Genomic DNA, 19,593 nt, shown 5'->3' with positions numbered 1-19,593 from the left:
AAAAGTTGGACGAGCTTTGGAAATATAGCCAATGCGAGGAGCAGTGCGAGGGAAGAAGCAGAAATGGATGTGCTTTCACCTGCAGTGCGGAGGCTGAAGGCAGCGTGGATGAGATACCACCAGTCGATATGGTAGAACACAAGCCCTCAAGATGGGTGGAGGAAATCAATGGGTGAAGTTCACGGGAACAGGGACGACGCTCGTAGCGAGAGAAAGTCTGTTTAATTACGATATTAAAAAGCGTCAAGGTACAGCAGAGTCTATCGATGAAAGGGATTTGACGTAAACATCTGTGTTGGAACAAAAAATAATTTCAAACAACCTGAAAAGTTAACAAGGTAAGTAGTTTTTTTTTGTACCTTCGGGACACAAATACCGTGAATGTTGTTTTATTTGAGGCAAGGCTACGACTTCCACGTTCACATGCTTGATAATCCTTCACGATTGCAAATACCGTAACTGTGATGATTAAAATTTTTATTATAACCACGACAAAAAATCCAACATTTGCCAAAGCAATACACTAAAAAGCAGATTGTTTTCTTTATTATTTTGCCAACATTACCATTGGGAGTATGTACTATATTACCCAGTCTGCACAACCTACATGACCAAGTCCATAATTTAACAACAATAATAGAGGTTTTTGGGTTAGATCACGTAAATACAAATGTGCCGTTAAACCAATCACCACCCAAAAGCCAATTGGTAAGGTTTGTCACGTAAACAAAACATGCCAGTTCGTTAAAAGTCCAGCACACCGGTGTGATGGGAGAGTAAACCCACAACATTTACTATTTGTTTAGTGACAAAGCTTACTAATTAGCTGTGTCGGGTGGTGGCAGATTTAACGACACATTTACATTCACGCGACCTAACAAAAACCCTCGATTATGGATAATATTGGTCGCGCAAGGCTACGTGTTAAACTCCATACTATAATTTGGTAGAAATTACACAAGCCCCTCTAACTGTGATACTTCGGCAAAAGCCCTGCCAAGGGCACAACAGAAGCATTAATGAAAATCACCACACCCAACACAAACTTTACAAGGAACTCCAAACATAACATAGAGGAAAATATATTAAAACTGGCACACTCCGAAATCTCACATTACCCACACAAGCCATTCCTTTTTACAAGTATATACACATACATATATATCACACAAGCAACCTTGTCGTCTACTTTTCCGTGCAAAATTCTTAGTTAAATATTCATGTTTTATTAATAGATGCATGCACAGCACGTAAACATACTATGTTGTTTTATATGCTATGAAGCGGGTAGGTAACGAAACACTCATCCCACAATTGTATTAATTGTCCAGATATGGGTGGCAATTCGATTAAATTACATTTTAATATCTGTTTTGTATTCTGATTGATTTACATCTCATTTTTAAAGTTTTGTTCATTCAATTAACCCAAATATAACATGTGCATATAATTTGCATATATTTTAAGTAAAATTGTGAATACATTCTTACATCTACTATGTCATGCATGTATAGTAAAACCCATATACTGAATAACTATACTTGTATATTATACATAAATAATAAACATTTTCTCCTGAGGCAGCCTGCTGTGAAATCATTGTTACAGCCACTAATAAACAGCATCTTAAGAAATTAAATTTTGGTGCTGTTAAAATCTAAATTGTGTTGTTATTTTTTACATTTTATCGTATTGTGCACCATATTCACTCACAGAAAACCGATCGTCTCAACAGGGCATGGTGCTCACTGTTTTAGCCGTTCCGCCAACAGGCAATGATCTTCGTTTGACTGAAGCCCCACCGGAGTAGAAGTGGGTTTTCATTTTCACTCAGACTTGCGTTGCACCATCTATTTTGGCTTACCCTAAAGTAACCACATCTGGCAAACGTTATATCTAGAATATATTTGTTGGGAAATGAATGCACACCGCAAAATGTATTTTAAACTGGCTGCTGTTTCAGTCTCGACCTTTTTTTGTATTACAGTAGAGAATATCTGTATCATCGACAATTGTTCTTAACAATTATTATATCAATAATATATATAATGCAGTTGTCACACGAGTTTTGTTGTTAAAATGAGCGCTTAGAATACATATTAAATAAATATATTCTTTGGCTCTTTCGGTAAAGTCACGTAGATAGGTTCAAGTTAATAAAAATAAAGTAAACAAAAAAGTACGACGTTTTGATCACAACACAAGCGATCGTCATCAGGAGGAAAAAAAGAGGGGAAAAGCTGCTGAAGGCAGGCTGCTTTTAAAGGATTCAAATGGGTGCAGCCCAAGGGTCATAAACGAAGTAGGCGGGGCTATTTATGTTAATGTGAGACGTTAGCTTAAGGTAAGATCGGAGAGCGGCCTCCACGGCGAGCGCGCTGAGGTGGCTATGTTGATGTGAGAGATGAGGATGTTCAAGTAAGATCACAGAGCCGCCGCCGCCACGTCAAGGTCGGCGCGCAGAGGTGGCTTTGTTGGTGTGAGAAATGTAATCTGTTAATCTAAAATCGGAGAGCCGAAGCCACGGGGAAAAGAAAAAAACTGACATCGGAAGGTGGCATCATAGCCAGTTATGACTTAAACTGGTTGATGATGTCCTTACAATGATTGCTGAGTTTGTACCCATCCTCTCGGTTGAAATTGTGTCTGTGTCTGTATATATGGTTGGCTTCATGAACGAATCTTTGTTGACAGCCAGTGGGCTTACAAAGTACCTTCGTCGTAGAGAAATCAATTTCGTGCGAGCCAACCGCATTCAAACAATGATCAGCCACGAAGTGTTGGTCCTACCGTGTTTCAAATCTGCCTTATGCTCACGTTAGTTTCCCCAATGTAACTACTGCCACAGACACAGCTTAAATTATTTTTGGTGGCCCCTGCTATGTATGGCAAGGTGATGGTTTTGATTGGGTCCTCAGATGACTCTTTCCCAACGGTTGGGGTGATAGCTTTACGGATTGTGTGGTCCACGTGTTTCAGTTCACTGGCTAGGTGATGATGGTCGGAGATACATCGAGCTCTATGGTGTAATAATTTTACTAATCAAAATATTGAAGAAAAAACACAAAAGCAAGACTGCACTTACTATAAAATACTGTGCTTTCAATAAATACATAAAATAAATATACAAACTTGTAATAAGTTATTTAGATTAAAAAGGATATACTGGCAATTCTCCCTGTGGAATTTACGAAGGAACATTTATTCAGAGCTTACTTTCTTTTTTCTAATACGAGAACTAGGAAGCCTTTTCAGGCCTCGGAAGGTCACCTTCCTCACACAGTGTGCCCATTTTCTTCATGCAACTCTTTGCTCAAAGCCATTGCTTTGGTGGACTGTATGCCTTGGTGGACTAACTTTACTAAAATATAAATCGTGTATGACTGTGTGAGGCTTTTAGTGTCACTGTGAAAGTGTAGAATGTCTGTCTAGACCAATGCGATCATGCAAGTACATATGCATGCATGTTTATGCAACCGTATGATTAGTGATGTACATTGTGTCTTTATGTATTCATATCAACGTTAAAATTATCTTAGGTACTGGGATATATACAGTATTACTTATTTTAGGGATGCATGTTCAGACGAGGATTATAAGCCAAAAGGTTACAAATAGTAAAAAAATGAAAGCAGATTTTTCTGTTTGGTTTCCACACTTCCTCTAAACCTTAAGAGAAGTCATCCTGAACCAATTTATATCTGACACTTCTGTGCGGCTGACACATCAATTATTGTGTCTAGCGAGCAGGCAGCGTCTCCTGCTGATGCACTGTTGCACGCGGTGTAATGTGGCTACCAAGCCCAGTGCCGCCAACCAACATCCTGACAGTCCCGCTGCACGTCTGTGGCCACCATCGGTGTGGGTCTGCATAACAAAAAAACCTGACAGGCACTGCATGTGAAAATCGGATGTTGGGGTGGGGGAAAAAGTTACATTAGCGATGAAAAGTAGTTTAATTAGTTGTTTTTTTTAACCAAAATGTCAACATACAAAATGTCATTTTTAAAAATAGGTGTCCACGGACATGTAATTGCACAAATCGATGTACAATATTTAAATTGTTTCAGGATTTAATTACAGAAATTTCAGACTTCATACATTCACACTCTTGAATGGTTTATGAAATGGCCTGTATAAAGTTACATAGGGTTTTAATGATCCCATTCACATAACCTGTCAATCCCTTATCAGTGCTTACATTACAGACCAATTCAGACCTTATTGGTCACCCCGTGCCCTTATAAATCTCAACGTTCATCCTACAAAATCCCATTACAAGGGAGAAACACAAACAAATAGACAAAACACGTTTTTTTGCCCGTATTGAAACGGCTGTATGGACCTGAAAACTCAATTTACCTGTACAAGAATGCGGGGTACACTGTATGGATTGGACAGGTATGCATTCACACAAATTGTAATATTTAACTTCATTTTTTAGCCTTCGAAATCTTCGAGGCAAGCACACAACAGCTTTTTCCTGTATTTAAATCACTTTAGTTGTTGTTGTAAAATTTAATTCAGCTCATAACTGTCATTCATCTGGCTATTTGGAAAAAAACAAGACATGTGCACAAAAAATATTGCATACAATTCGTGTATATCAGTGTTAAAAACTATCATTAGTGTATATCAGTGCCAAATACTGCAATTACAGCTAGTCCTCTACTTACGATGGAGATGCGTTATGACGACCCCATCGTAAGTCGAAAATATCGTAAGTCGAAGATGGCCTAGCCTACCCAGGAGTGTTAAAGAATGGTGATAATTTAGCAAAACAGAGCAATTTACAGTACCGTACTGTATAAACTATATACTGTATGTATTTATTAATTACAATACTGTATTGCACAGTGAAATGTAAAGTAAAAAAAAACGAGGTAAATTCTTAGCCTACCTATATGAACTTGCAATTTAATAGAAAGTTTTTCCAGGAAACAATCCTATCTGCTATAAAAACTTTTAACATGCATTGAACGTATTGTATCGTGGTAACCCTAAAATGAAACCGCTAAAGTTACGTATCATACATGCATTGAACGTATCGTTCGCTGATGCGTTTGCCTGCCGCGCGAAATTTTAAATATTTTACAATTTTGTCGTATCGCTATCGCCATCGTAAGTCGGACCATCGTTTGTCGGGGACTGCCTGTAGTGTATATCAGTGTTAAATACTACTCCACTGCGATGCAAGTCCTTTAACTGAAAATCTAGGATTGTATTTACAAGCTACTCTCCAACAATAGATTTTTTTTATTAGGTGTATAGGTATACTGTGCAAGTTGTATTAGCTCTTTTTGATCCCCTACTATTAACATACTAGCCTTTTGCCCGTCCAAGGACGGGTGTATTGCAGTAAATCTGAAACTTGCAAGTGAAAAGCAAACCGCGACGTGATATTCATTGCATTCATGCGTGTGCAATTTGTAAGGGCGCGGTGACACAGACCTATTTCATGTAAAGGTTATAATCCCTTGTTCATCATGACGTCCTTTTTACTTCTATGTCTCAATAGCGTTACGGAGATCACGTGACGTGAGGGTTCTGCCTTTGTAGTGAGGGTTGTAAGTTGACGCCGAGGAGGGGGCGAGGAGGCACACATTAAATAGATTTCTCTAAGACTAAGGTACTATGCAAACCCACTGGCTATCAACAAAGATTTGTTCATGAAGCCATCCAGATATATAAACACAGATACAATTTCAACCGAGAAGATGGGTACAAACTGAGCAATCATTGGAAGGACGTTATTCACCAGCCAGGTAAAGTCATAACTGGCTGTGATGCTTCCATCCTACCTGCCGATGTTAGCAGTTATTTCCGACTCTCTGAGTTACATTACCTTGTTAAATGTCTTTACATTAACAGGATACATGTCTCACTAACATAGCTGCTGCTCCCTTTTCCTCGATGCGGCGGTGGCGCTCGTTGTTTAATAAGCTGAATGTCTCTCATTAACACAGCCGCTGCTGCGGGAGCCATCTAACATTGACATGCTAATCTCTAATCTCGAGCAATACCATGGCTTCTTCAGCACCGTAGTCGTGGAGTTACATTATCAGATTTACATGCTGATCTCTAGCAATACAATGGCCGAGGTATACCTAGCTCTGCGATCTTACATTTACTTGCAAATTCCATCTCTAGCCCCGCCCACTTACCCTGGGGTTGTACCCATCTCAAACCTATATAACCTCTGGCTGCAGTAGCTCTCTCGCTATATTTATTCCTGCCTCGGCAGTCCACCTGCTGTATTTTTTCACCTGAAGACGATTGCTTGTGTTGCGATCGAAACGTCGTGATTTTTTTTATTTTTCTATCTACGTGACTTTGCTGAAAGACCCGAAGAGTATGAATTCCTGCAGTCACGAAAACTTTAAGTCAAAATATAAATTATGTATACACCTTTCTTGGTAAGGGAGAAAGACTCAATACCATGGTGACTTTTTTTTATTTCCGCTGAGATATTATGGCGCATTTCGTTTTGTGTGTATTAAACCATTTACCTATTCCACATTCAGTATACAGAACGCCTCTTATCTGTCGCCCTATTACCCATGACTCCTATTATCGGTGGCAGGTTTAGGGCCCTAGTTCTTCCTATTATTTTCGATTAGCCACGATTTTACCCATAATGCGTTTAGAAGCTACTTCCTAATACTCACAATTTGTGCACAGATAAGAAGAGTCACGTGGCAAGTTACTCCTGATGTCCCTGGGTTATCTGCACTCCATGTCATGGGAAGGGACTTTATGCAGAAATGTATTTACAAAAGGACTGTGCATTACTAAATCGTTATTAACATTTGAAAAATATACATGAAGTGAACTAAATATGAACTACTTACCTAATATGAATTACAAGCATGTAATGTTGCATTTCATACAAATATGATTAATCTGGAGAATAAACACTCACATTGGCAAATAACAATATATATAATTCAGGTAAAAGATTTACAGACGTTTAAAGAGTACAGTGTAATAATAAGCTGCCTATAAATACATAATTCACTTGTAGTCTTGTGCTCCATATGGCTATTACATAACACTGACATTCAGGTGACTTACGCTTCGTGATTATCAGGACAGATAAGGTTTGCAACCACAAAATAAAAATTACAATGACGTTTATTTTTTGTAATGCATATCACGAAAGATGTGGCCAGGTGGCTCAAGGTTCGAACTTGGCACTGCTGAGATTGTAGATGATGGACAACCATGCATTATTAAACTGGGGTCTCTCAGGTTTAGTTCGATTGTCAGCCCGGGTCACCCATGAATGCAATTTGGTGTTTCACTTAATTTGGCTGAATTCAAATTCCGAGAATAAATAACAGTATGGGTTTGACTGGCATGAATTAACATTTTCTCTGTAGCAGCGTGTGTAGGGAAGTGTTGGGCAAACATTTTTATTCTTGCTTTTTTCTTACCAATGTGGCAATAATGTCTCCATCGCCAACAAAGGGATATATCCCCAAGGCCACGTGTGTTGATAATTTTTTAAATGTGTATTGGGTACACAAAACGAGGGCATTTGAAAAACAAGTTTTTGAATGTGTGCAAAATCACACTTAGGAATCTATTTACTTTTTCACATTGCGCTCACCATTCTCAATTCCATAAATTCTGATAGAAAAAAAGGAGTCCACTAACTATAACTTGAAACCTTTGCATTGCACTTTTCTGAAGCTATTATTTAATTTTTACTTTTAACCCGTTTACTGTCTGTTTTTTTTCTAAAACACGTTACAACTTAAAATATGAACAAATTGTAGAAAATGTAAGCTTATGTAAATAGTAGTTGTAAATAGTCTAGGGGGTTGACAACATGGAGATGCATTATTTCATTTGCTAACCCATTCACACATACTTGAAAACACAATTTTTTTTTACAAATCTACAAAACAAAACATTATTCTATTTAGAAATTACTTCAACCATTCTAGAAGTTATTCTTACAAAATACCTCGTCTTAAACTTCTGTTGTTTATTCTAAGCATCATAACAATATTTGTAAATACATACATTCTAAGAAGCTTGACCCTGGTCATCTACAATAATACAGTATTATTAATAAAGCCTAGAATTCATTCATAGAAGACATCCTGTTTGCTTGTTTGCACAGATGACCAAATGTGTGCCCATTGAGATCTGGTGTTTTTACTCAAAATATTATATATTTGACCATATATAATTAAAGAGGAAATGCTGATTTTAAATCAATATGGCAAGCATTGGGATGAATGGAGCTACATCATAAGAAATTTAAATCTAAGGCTAAATGTTGAAAAACGATCTGTAAATTGAAAGGTGTCACGTCACCAGATTCAAAATAACAAGAAAAATCAGCAGTATCAATTTCCAAAAGAAGCTACAATTTCCTCAGAAAATATGGCAACACAAATGAAATATATATAAAGCTGACTTTAGCATCCATTATTAAATGCTGTCTCTAGTAAGAAAACACGCTAATATGAAAACAAAATCTAAGTATACCAGCAAATGTATACTGTATAGGAAATTGAATGCATTAATCACTACTACATACAACACACGGACTCTGGTGACCAAAAACATTGTGGAACTGGGGAAAAACTGACATAAATAATTTGGGATATATGTGGAGAGAAAAAAAATCAGATAACTCAGTCCATGTAGTCCGTACACACGTGTACAATCAAGAAGAAAATATTTCACCGAGGCTATTCAACTTATGTCGTCTGAAAATTTGGAGAAATACACGCGTGAACATAAGATGGGAAAGCATTGACCCTCTCGTCATGATGACGATCAGTATTGCTGATGACAATCCAATGGCAGTGATCTATCTACAGGATATGAATGAAGGACATTGTAAAGCAGGCTGTGAAGGTGGGCTCAAAATAAATAAAGCATGGCAAATCAAAAGAATGTGCGATAAGTTCACTTTATAAACAAAAATACTTCGAGAGACACTGCTGCATACAAGATAGTATATCCCAAAGGCAATTATTGATGGAAAATCAAAGACAAAATGATGAAATAAGGAGGAAAAACAAGAGCACTGTTGGAATAACAATGCTAAATGTTGTGCCTCTAAAGGAATGCGTTACCACAGTACATATTAGTTGCTATGACACATGGATCAGAAGTGTGGACATTCGCAAAGTAAATGGAAGCGAAGCAAGGGGAGGGAAATGCATGCTGGCATTTAAGCTGGGAGATAAAATGAGCAACATGTGGATAGAGAACAAAATGCAGGCTAGAGACATATTGACTGTAAAGCAGGTGGGCTTTTGCGAGAAAAATGGTGAGTGATCGAAACTAACGATGGAGTGGCATATAAAGGAGGGAACACGAACGCCAGGATACATCCACGGTGGAAAAGGGGTGCTGAAATCTGGTCATATGCAGGCGCCCTGGATGGGCTGTTTCATCAAAAGACTGAGCTATGGCGATAGGTTGAAGAGGCCTTATCCAGCAGTGTATATAATATCATGGCTGCTAATGAGATTGAGAATATACTTTAATATTGCTCACAAGTGCATGAAAACAGAGGGTGGGCAAAACAAGGACAAGGTTAAGTAAACATACGCCTACAGTCTTGCTCTCACTGCTACACAATGTGATGCCCTTAAACAAAACTGTTTCAGATCTTTTAATAACGTCGACAGGAGTGCAAGGCTGTGGATACGATCTCTCTGAAGGATGGAAAGACCACTCGTGTTACACTGCCTTTGCTAAACAGGGTCTGAACAAGGATAACATTTAGCATTAATTCAGTTCTTTATATATTAAAAAAAACGCACACAATTAAATACATTTCATAGGGTGCTCTTTATGTGATTCAATGTCTGGATTCATGACCTAAAACGAGATACCCGACCACACCTACAACCGCTCCCAAACAAGCTCCAATGACTGATTTCAGTGGCATCACTAAGAGCTGTTAGTAAGGGACTGCGTGTAAGCTGGAGTGACCGTTCGGGTGTACATGACCCCCCTCTCTCTCCCACCATAAATAGATCGATGCCAACGGGCCTCTTACATGAGTGGAACAGTGGTGAAAAAGGCAAAGTATAGAGTTAAGCGTATGACCAAATGACCATCAGATCTTGGAAGCTAAGCAGGAATTGAGCCTGGATAGAGCTTGGAATGGATGACCACCATGCACACAAGGTTATCATATGCAGCTACGGGGCTATGCTACCTGAAGGTTATCAGCAAAATGTTTTATACTATACTTCTATGCTTCCATATCTATGCTCATCACCATCACCAACAAGCACCGATCAGTGTGGTGAACGGTGGCAATATAACCCCCATGGCAAACAGCCTGGGGAGGCCATCATCCAGGCGTGGATTGACAAAGGGGATGTTCAATAACATGAACATATCCTTAAGTCCTTTCATTCTTCCATAGTACTGCCAAACCTTAATATTCCACACTATAATACAGTATATAATCGATTGTGAATTGCATGTTTTTTACATTCATTGCATAAATACCCAAATTGTTTACACAAAAACACACCAATTTTTTCAGTCTAATTCACCACCACTTCATCTAGAATGCTCTTCACACATATGCTAATTGCCGCAAGCACATTACATTGTCAAGTCTGCCACATTTGCAGATACTGGGTAATCTCTGCATACATTACATGATGATAAATGCATGTGGAAATTATTTCGAAAAAAACTGTTATAAGGTACCCTACTCATAAGATGAAAAACACACGTGCATGCTAAATATTGGATGCCCCTGTGATATTCAGACACAGTCTGCTTTTGTACAATTTTAATTCAAGCAATCGGCTGCTGAAGTTGGTCTGTGCCTGTCATTCTTTCAATGCATGCATTTATGATGTATGCACTTTAAAGAAAATATATAAACAAACCATACTTAAACTAACTTCATGAGTTTAACGCAAAAGTACGATTTTGCAGGCCATCCAGCTCATTCCATTAGTTACAGTTCTTACACACGTCAACGTTATGCCAAATGTAGAGCCATGCCTGATACTTTACACTTCTTCCTTCTACATGTGTATTCATGAATTGTAATTATTCACAGTATGAAGAGTTGAATAAAGAGCACAGTTATTATAACCTTATCACGGTTATCACATCTTCAATGTGCATTAATGCAGTATGCACGCTAATACCTGTCATGCCCTTCATGACTTTTTAATGAAAAGCTCTTAGGGAAATGTTCCATTATAAAGCACTGTACAAGGGAAGCGTGTGGCCGCTGACAATAAATGGGAACCTTGCCAATGTTACCTAAAGTCAATGGACCAACCTTTGTACAATGGTGTGGATTTACAGTGAGGGAAAAAAGTATTTGATCCTCTGCTGATTTTGTATGTTTGCCCACTGACAAAGAAATGATCAGTCTATAATTTTAATGGTAGCTTTATTTGAACAGCGAGAGAGAATAACAACAAAATCCAGAAAAACGCATGTCAAAAATGTTATAAATTGATTTTCATTTTAATGAGGGAAATAAGTATTTGACCCCCTCTCAATTAGAAAGATTTCTGGCTCCCAGGTGTCTTTTATACAGGTAACGAGCTAAGATTAGGAGCACACTCTTAAAGGGAGTGCTCCTAATCTCAGCTTGTTACCTGTATAAAAGGCACCTGTCCACAGAAGCAATCAATCAATCCGATTCCAAACTCCCCACCATGGCCAAGACCAAAGAGCTCTCAAAGGATGTCAGGGACAAGATTGTAGACCTACACAAGGCTGGAATGTGCTACAAGACCATTGCCAAGCAGCTTGGTGAGAAGGTGACAACAGTTGGTGCGATTATTCGCAAATGGAAGAAACACAAAAGAACTGTCAATCTCCCTCGGCCTGGGGCTCCATGCAAGATCTCACCTCGTGGAGTTGCAATGATCATGAGAACGGTGAGGAATCAGCCCAGAACTACACGGATCTTGTCAATGATCTCAAGGCAGCTGGGACCATAGTCACCAAGAAAACAATTGGTAACACACTACGCCGTGAAGGACTGAAATCCTACAGCGCCCGCAGGGTCCCCCTGCTCAAGAAAGCACATATACATGCCCGTCTGAAGTTTGCCAATGAACATCTGAATGATTCAGAGGACAACTGGGTGAAAGTGTTCTGGTCAGATGAGACCAAAATGGAGCTCTTTGGCATCAACTCAACTCGCCGTGTTTGGAGGAGGAGGAATGCTGCCTATGACCCCAAGAACACCATCCCCACCGTCAAACATGGAGGTGGAAACATTATGCTTTGGGGGTGTTTTTTCTGCTAAGGGGACAGGACAACTTCACCGCATCAAAGGGACGATGGACGGGGCCATGTACCGTCAAATCTTGGGTGAGAACCTCCTTCCCTCAGCCAGGGCATTGAAAATGGGTCGTGGATGGGTATTCCAGCAGTCTCCAGACCTTAATCCCATAGAAAATCTGTGGAGGGAGCTGAAGGTTCGAGTTGCCAAACGTCAGCCTCGAAACCTTAATGACTTGGAGAAGATCTGCAAAGAGGAGTGGGACAAAATCCCTCCTGAGATGTGTGCAAACCTGGTGGCCAACTACAAGAAACGTCTGACCTCTGTGATTGCTAACAAGGGTTTTGCCACAAAGTACTAAGTCATGTTTTGCAGAGGGGTCAAATACTTTTTTCCCTCATTAAAATGCAAATCAATTTATAACATTTTTGACGTGCGTTTTTCTGGATTTTTTGGTTGTTATTCTGTCTCTCACTGTTCAAATAAACCTACCATTAAAATTATAGACTGATCATTTCTTTGTCAGTGGGCAAACGTACAAAATCAGCAGGGGATCAAATACTTTTTCCCCTCACTGTACTTACCTATACTAAGCTAAACGATGCTTAAAGGACAAAGTCTGAGATATGTTTGACCTTTGTTTAACCTCGGGCAAAAGGAATATACAAAGTGATAAATGAAAGGAAGAGCAATGCATCCTGGCAGATTCATCCCCCACGTGCCAGTGATGTTTTTTTGTAAAAGCCAAAAAACATATTACATTTGTATGTTTTGAGGTTTCACTCAAACCCAGGGAATATATTTCATTTCCTCGGGGATTGCAACCGTTGGGATTACAGTCGAGCCATTGCCTTGGAAAAGCAGATAATAAAGTGGTGCTTTGCAGTGCATATTAAAACATCAACATCATTTCCTGTAAAAGGAAACACCAATGTAAAATATTACACGGCTAATGTGCTCAAAATATTTATTTCGTATCGCCTAGATTCCAACAAAATTATAACATGTACATAGGACTTATTAAGTTGCTGAATAACAATTGCGTTACCATTTGTTCTTATATTGCAGTTCATTAGCATTTTAGGCGGGAAAAGGAATATAAAATGAGCTTAGATTGCCTTTGACCCTTAACACCGATTTAACACGCCACGTTCCATTAAGCTATGAAAATGTGCTTAATGCTGCTGCTGTAGGATGTCCAACCCCAGACAATAATAATTACATTTTTATAATTATGGCGACTAAAGAAAAACACAGTTGTCACTTTGGAATGGTGAAGCTTTCATTTAATACTACTTCACAGTTTGAATGGTCTAATTTCTGAAGGAAAATTGGAACCAATGTTTAAAAAAAGCCTTTGTCAGAACAACACAACGGGAAAATACACTTTATCATCCTTGAAATATGTACTTATTTCACGGAAACATATGGCATGGATGTCAAATTATGAAAACGATGCAGCCAATTCATATTTGCAACTCAATTTTCTTCATGGTGCTATCACGAATCAACTACGCCACCTCTGCGTCAGAGTAATTATTTTACATCCAACATCTTATGAGCTCATTAAAATATTTCCCTGTCAGTGTGAATTGATTACACTCATCGTATTTTGTTTGTTAGTCAATTCAAGACAGAATTCTTTTTGTGAAATCGTTTTTTTCAAAGGGTCACAAGAGGCCAGTTCATAAAAATAGGTAATCTCGCATTTAAAAAACCCCATAATCCTTGTTGGGTCACATTTTGAAGGTAATTATCTAGTTTTAGAAAATATGGCTGACTTGTGGAATGTAAGTGGTGTTAGACCCAGTACTGAATATACAACTAAAAGTATTGAGCCTTTTTCCTTGCAAATATTTTTTTAAAAATTCTGAATTAGACCTATTTAGTTGTCATACTCTGAAGAGTACCAGTACTTACCCACATTTAAAGTGTCTGAAATGTACCTCTTAAATCGTTGACATTCCCAAGGACATTTCACAAACCTGCACGTGTATTCATTTATTATCCTGTGCAGAAGTAGATCCAGAATTGTATTTGTATATATCTCTTTAATACCCTAGAAATACAAAGTTGACGTAAATTTTCCAAGAATTAGCACCTAAAAGAAAGGTTAATAAATTCACACTGAAAAAATATAAACTAAGATTGCCTTGATCTGGCTCTCAGACCCACAACGTAACATTATTCACCCTTGTTTTTCAACTGCGTTCGTGGTTCCCCATGTTTGAATAAAAGCAGGCAATACTGTCGTTTAGTAAAGTGCAGGACTATTGCACACAGTATAATCTTTTTTACGTTTTTGTTCACAACAAAGTACTGCAGTTAGGTAACGAACATTTATCTGCATGCACTGTTAACGGAAATTGATTTACGCCATCCCAAGACCGCGTTTACTCAGCAATGGATGCATTCTTCTCAGCAAATCAGCCTCGTAACACATTGCTCATAACGCCTAATTATCTCATAGAAACTTAGCATTTCATGGACCATAATTTTTCAGAGCCTTTATCGCCTTTTTCATATTTAGACCTTTGGTAAGCACAATCGTCGTCTTAAAAAAAAAACACATTTTTAGACATTGAATAGTGATTTTGCAAGTTAAAAAAAGTTCAAGTTTTGTTTCTAGACTTTGCAGGTAGCAGACGTTTGCGCACATTACATATAGACGAATTGCAATGCGGTGCCACCACCCCTCCCCCCAGTTGCACAATGACCACATGACACTACTCACTCGCGACTACACACTTTACCTGTTCACACGGGTATACTTCCGTTATAGAGTAGAGCTGTGATGTTATTAAGTCCGTAGTATAAAAAAACCCACACACAAATGCCACGCACACATATACATACACACGGCACACTGTATGCAGGCACACAAGCTGGCCCTGGACCACAGTACAAACAGTAAAAGCGACAGAGCTCCCATTGACTTAACAGTGCAATTCACATGCAAATCACAGCAAACGCATGCACGTTCAGCACCACGGGTAGGAAACGGAAAGGTGACATAAATCCCCTCCCCCGCCCAAGCATGCACACAATAAAAATGTGCAATTAAATATGAAGAAAGCATAATAATGAACGTGGAGGGGGGAGCTGTCAATATTGAGAATTATAATGCAATACAGACTGGAGTAACAAAATCCACAGAACCAAGAAAGGACCAAAAGTGGCCCACAAAAGGACGCAAATGGCAATGCAAAAAAAAACCCAAAAGAAAAAGATTAAAAAGGGCAGACAATTACCGGCATATTAAACAAGGCTGGCAGCGTGTAGGAGGAATTAGCGTAAGCCATTGCTTCCAGAGCCCGGTTGGTCATGGGCCCCGTGTGGTGGTGAGGTCTACTCAGGGCCATGGGCCACGCCATGGGCCCCTGGCCAGAGAGGGCCGGCCCTGGTGACCCCGACCTCCACTCCAACGTTGTAGCTGCTGCCGTTTCTGTTGCTGCTGTTGTTGATATTTCTCCTGGATGCTGTTCCCGTCCGTCAACCCTGTCACGTCAGTCTATCTTGTCTGTTTGTGGAATTGTGGCGGCGGCGGCGGTGGTGGGTGCCGTTAAGTTTTACACGTACGGTCTTTTTGAAAGGTTCACCGCTATCACTATGAGCACCATCGTCGCCATCAGAGAAGCAGCATCACACGTGGGTGAATGGGGAGGGATGGGAAGGGGGGAGGGGTGATGAACGAGCAAGGAAGGTCGCGCGTTTTGCAAAACGGCAATAGCTTCGACTTTGCGAAACTCCAAAATGAAACAGGGGGGTGGTAGAAGAGGGAACACTTTAGGGCAGAGGATCGCAACACCCAGCGTGTACGGGGAAATGCATATACCGATAAACACCGAGCAAGCACAACGCTGGGATATTCACAGGTACAACAAAAGTGCCCTTCCACCCCTTGCGAGATGTCACGATGCCAATGTTAAGCGCTGCACCGCGTGCGCGGCTCCCAATGAACGCACATCCATCACATCATCATCACACATTGCATCGTGCATCACAGCGATCACACATCACCCATACACGACCACGCAGCAGCAGCAGCGGCGCTTTAAATGCAACACAGAGCAGCGACGGAATTACAAGAACAAAAATGAAGATAATGGATGGGAAAATACACACTCACCTCGGGGTTTTTTTTTGGTAAAAACGGGGTTTTGTTTTTTTTTTAAAGGTAGGTTTTAGGAAGGAGGTTGATGCACGGGGGAGTGAAGACAAAAAGGAGAGGGGGGTGGGGTGGTGGGTTCTGGCTGGGGATGACTGCGCGAGGACAGGGTTCTCGGGGAGCCAAGGAGCAGCAGCAGCAGGAGGAGGTGGTGGTGGAAGAAGAGCAGCGGGTTTTGGAAGGTGCTGTCTAGTTTAGACCCTGAGCGCAATTCTCACTAGCAAAGAAACCTTTCCCCCCCGCCCGCTCACTCTCTATATATAATAGCCTGGCCGATATATATTTTTGGGACAAAACTCACAACCACCAGCCCAGCCAAAACGCGAGCCCCGTCCAACGCGAGCGCCGCCCTAACAACGACAACACGCGAGTCGCAGGGAGTACGCGCCGCTCGCTACTCGGCGTTGCCTCGGGTGTGGGGGGTGCAACGGGGAGCGAACCACACAGCGCGAAAACGCGATTTATTTTCTCTTCTCTCGCCGCCCCCCACCCCTCCTCTTTGAATTTTGTCCCCACGTGGCGCGCCGTAGTAAAGGGGGGGGGGCGTGTTCCGTCGCTCCCATTGGGTTGTTACCCAGTTGCCCAGGGCGACGGGTCCCCGTGCACTCCATGGCGCCCCGCCCCCTCCTCTATGTCTACGCCCCCCCCCGTCCACCTCCTCCTCCCCCACAAAACAAAGACAAAGATCCCTCCCCCCCTATAGCCCACACAGACTGTTGGGGCAAGTGCTGACAGCGAGTTAGCACGAGGTGGGGTGGCTAACAAACCACGCCCGGCCGCCTTTGTCTACCCACAACAGCGGCGATGTTTTTGTTTTTTTTACACCGCACCAGCTACTCATTTGAGGCCGAGTCGACCTAGGTGGGGTTGAGGAGGAGGAGGCGGCGGCGGCGGCCCAGAACCGGTTCAGATAATCTCCATCACCGGTGTTGGTGACCGTGAGCAGGGCATCGAACTCGCCTCTTCGGGTTCGTAGCGCAGCGCGCTAACCGCTGCACCACCACTCCCCACCCCCCCCCCCCCCTGACTCCTCGCCCCCTCCCCTTGCCTCTGACCTTTGCACTCTCGGTCCGCACGCGTGACAAGTCGTTCGCGTTGTCCGCCGTCGCTCGCCACCTCTTGAAGCAGCGTGCAGCAGTCTCATTCAATGTTGGGTTTTTTGTTGTTGTTTTGTTTTACCCTTATCGCATCTCTCTCTTATCTTCTGAAAGATGTCCACGCGTGGTGTGCAGGAGGAGGCCCCGGTGGACGCGGCGCTGATTTGTTGACGAGGAAACTGACCCGCAACTTTGCCCGTGCACGCGGCGCCGTAGATGTGTCAAAGTGTGCGCTTGACCGCGCCGCCGTCACCGGTTGTTCCACGTCAGCTCCAGCTTGACCGGTAATTTATGGGGGGGGCGGGGGGGGGTACGGTATTCGTTAAAGCCATATTGTCATTACATTTGCTGGAAGATACAGTTGTAGAGCCCCGAATATCCTGTGACGATATCGCCCGCTTGATCGGTATTTGGAACCACAACGTGAGTTTACCGCAGAAAATTCTCACAGTCTTGTTTTTTTTAAAGGAGGGTTCTGCCAAGCGTTCGCAGTGCATCGTTAAAACCGCGTGAATGATCAGGGCGGCCGCTGGAATCGAACCGTGAACCTCTGCGGACATCACTTCGGCTAGGCTATTTCTGCATGCCAGCTCAAAGACCGAGGCTTTGTTAATGGAAAAAAAAATACGTTCAAGGCAGAGTGACGAGCACTCTAGTGATGTCACTTGAGCGTTACTACGGCACTCTTTAAAGTTACCTGCAGGACGATATGAGCGGCTCCTGCCTGTGATGTTAAAGTCTTATTAACGTGACTTTGAACTCGCCGCGTGTCGGCAAGAGCTATTTCCCCTTTGGGTTGCCTCTTTAACGCAAATTGTACACGTGGCTAACACTCTCACAAGTGCAGAAAATTAGAAACTATTTCGAAGTAAGTGCTCTGAAGCTACCACGTTTTTCTAAAGCATCCCCTTCGAAGAGACACATGATTAAATAAGTGACGGCGAATACATTTGGAGTATGAAACTAATGGATTGAACATCTGATGTGTACGTTGGTGCTGTGTTGTGATGTAACAACCGCGATGTTAATGACTGTACTCAAAAATTACTCATTGACAGGTCACACTCCTCCTGCAGCAGCCTGAGAGCGTTTCAGGAATGGACAGTGGTGTGCAAAGCCCTGCTGGAGAATTCTTGGACCTACCCAACTTTCTGGATAGTGCCAAAGGGTGGTACGGCTATGATGGCCAAATAGAAGCAATAGTGGAGAAGGAATTTAAGAGACTCCAAGGTACTTATTTTGCCAGTGGTTATAGGGTAACTGCATTGTATTCCCATGAATTTACCCAGTGTGATTGTTGTATTTTTACTGGCATGACTCATACAATTATGGACAAATGAATGGAGACCTTTGATCATTAAATAACTTTCACCCACAGCAGAGTTTTCCATTGTTCTGTTCTACGACTCTCACCTAATTGAAATAAAGGTTGCCTACTCACTTAATAGGGCCATGGGGACTGTATGTATGGCAGTCTATAATGACAATATTAATACTATTTACAGTAAAAAAATATATGGAAGTGTCACCCTACTCACCTCAAAGAATGCAACTGTGCTTATCCATCTTTTTTCTGTGACCAGTTATGGAAATTCTACATTTCCATAGTTGGGCACAGTCACTACATAGTACAATTGTTGTCGTCCAAATTCGATGATAGGTGGAAATGAGTCAGGAATAGGATTTCATTTGACAACTCTCTGATTGAGTACTGTATAATGCTCTTAACCAAAGCACCGATTTATATATAAAAGTGGACTTTTAAAAATATGTATCTTGTAAAAATGTCCATACTTGTCACCATATCTTTGGAACTCTTTATGTTATGCAACTGGGCAGCAGGGCATTGTAATATTTCAGACGTTTATCAGCATAGCTTGATGGACAATAATTTACATTTGTTCATTCTGTGTTCATGCTAAAGTTTATTCGTACAGTGGTTGAGTGTTTCCTTTTGTTTTATGTGGTTTATTATACAATTATTTGTGTATGTTTTGCTTTAAAATATTCAAATCCACAATTAATTTTCTAAAGATAAATCATGTCATTGTGTACCTATGCACTAACCAGGTCAGTAC

The 19,593-nt window shown here is 41.0% G+C and overlaps 2 protein-coding genes across 18 annotated transcripts in view; one reads left to right on the top strand and one right to left on the bottom strand.

Annotated features, from left to right (window-relative positions):
- Positions 1-16,860, bottom strand: part of LOC116938552 (poly(rC)-binding protein 3-like) — a 106,589-nt gene extending 89,729 nt beyond the window's left edge. For 15 of the 17 annotated variants that reach the window (XM_032945806.2, XM_032945790.2, XM_032945807.2 and 12 more), the window contains exon 1: positions 15,502-16,373. In XM_032945806.2, the coding sequence (XP_032801697.1) occupies positions 15,502-15,624 (123 nt within the window). In that variant the 5' untranslated portion in view covers positions 15,625-16,373. The other 2 variants (XM_032945789.2, XM_032945800.2) reach the window with 2 other exon arrangements.
- Positions 16,861-17,098: 238 nt separating this feature from the next.
- Positions 17,099-19,593, top strand: part of MOCOS (molybdenum cofactor sulfurase) — a 68,448-nt gene continuing 65,953 nt past the window's right edge. Inside the window, exons 1-3 of the mRNA XM_032945788.2 lie at positions 17,099-17,386; positions 17,630-17,799; positions 18,574-18,745. Of these exons, the coding sequence (XP_032801679.2) occupies positions 18,613-18,745 (133 nt within the window). The 5' untranslated portion in view covers positions 17,099-17,386; positions 17,630-17,799; positions 18,574-18,612. The remainder of the gene's footprint in view (positions 17,387-17,629; positions 17,800-18,573; positions 18,746-19,593) is intronic.

This window comes from Petromyzon marinus, chromosome 4 (genome assembly GCF_048934315.1).
Source record: "Petromyzon marinus isolate PM22_M1 ecotype Great Lakes invasive population chromosome 4, UKy_Petmar_22M1.pri1.0, whole genome shotgun sequence".
In the NCBI taxonomy this organism is placed as follows: Eukaryota; Metazoa; Chordata; class Hyperoartia; order Petromyzontiformes; family Petromyzontidae; genus Petromyzon; species Petromyzon marinus.
The sequence above is the reverse complement of the archived record's forward strand: the minus strand, read 5'-3'. Positions and strand labels throughout refer to the sequence as shown.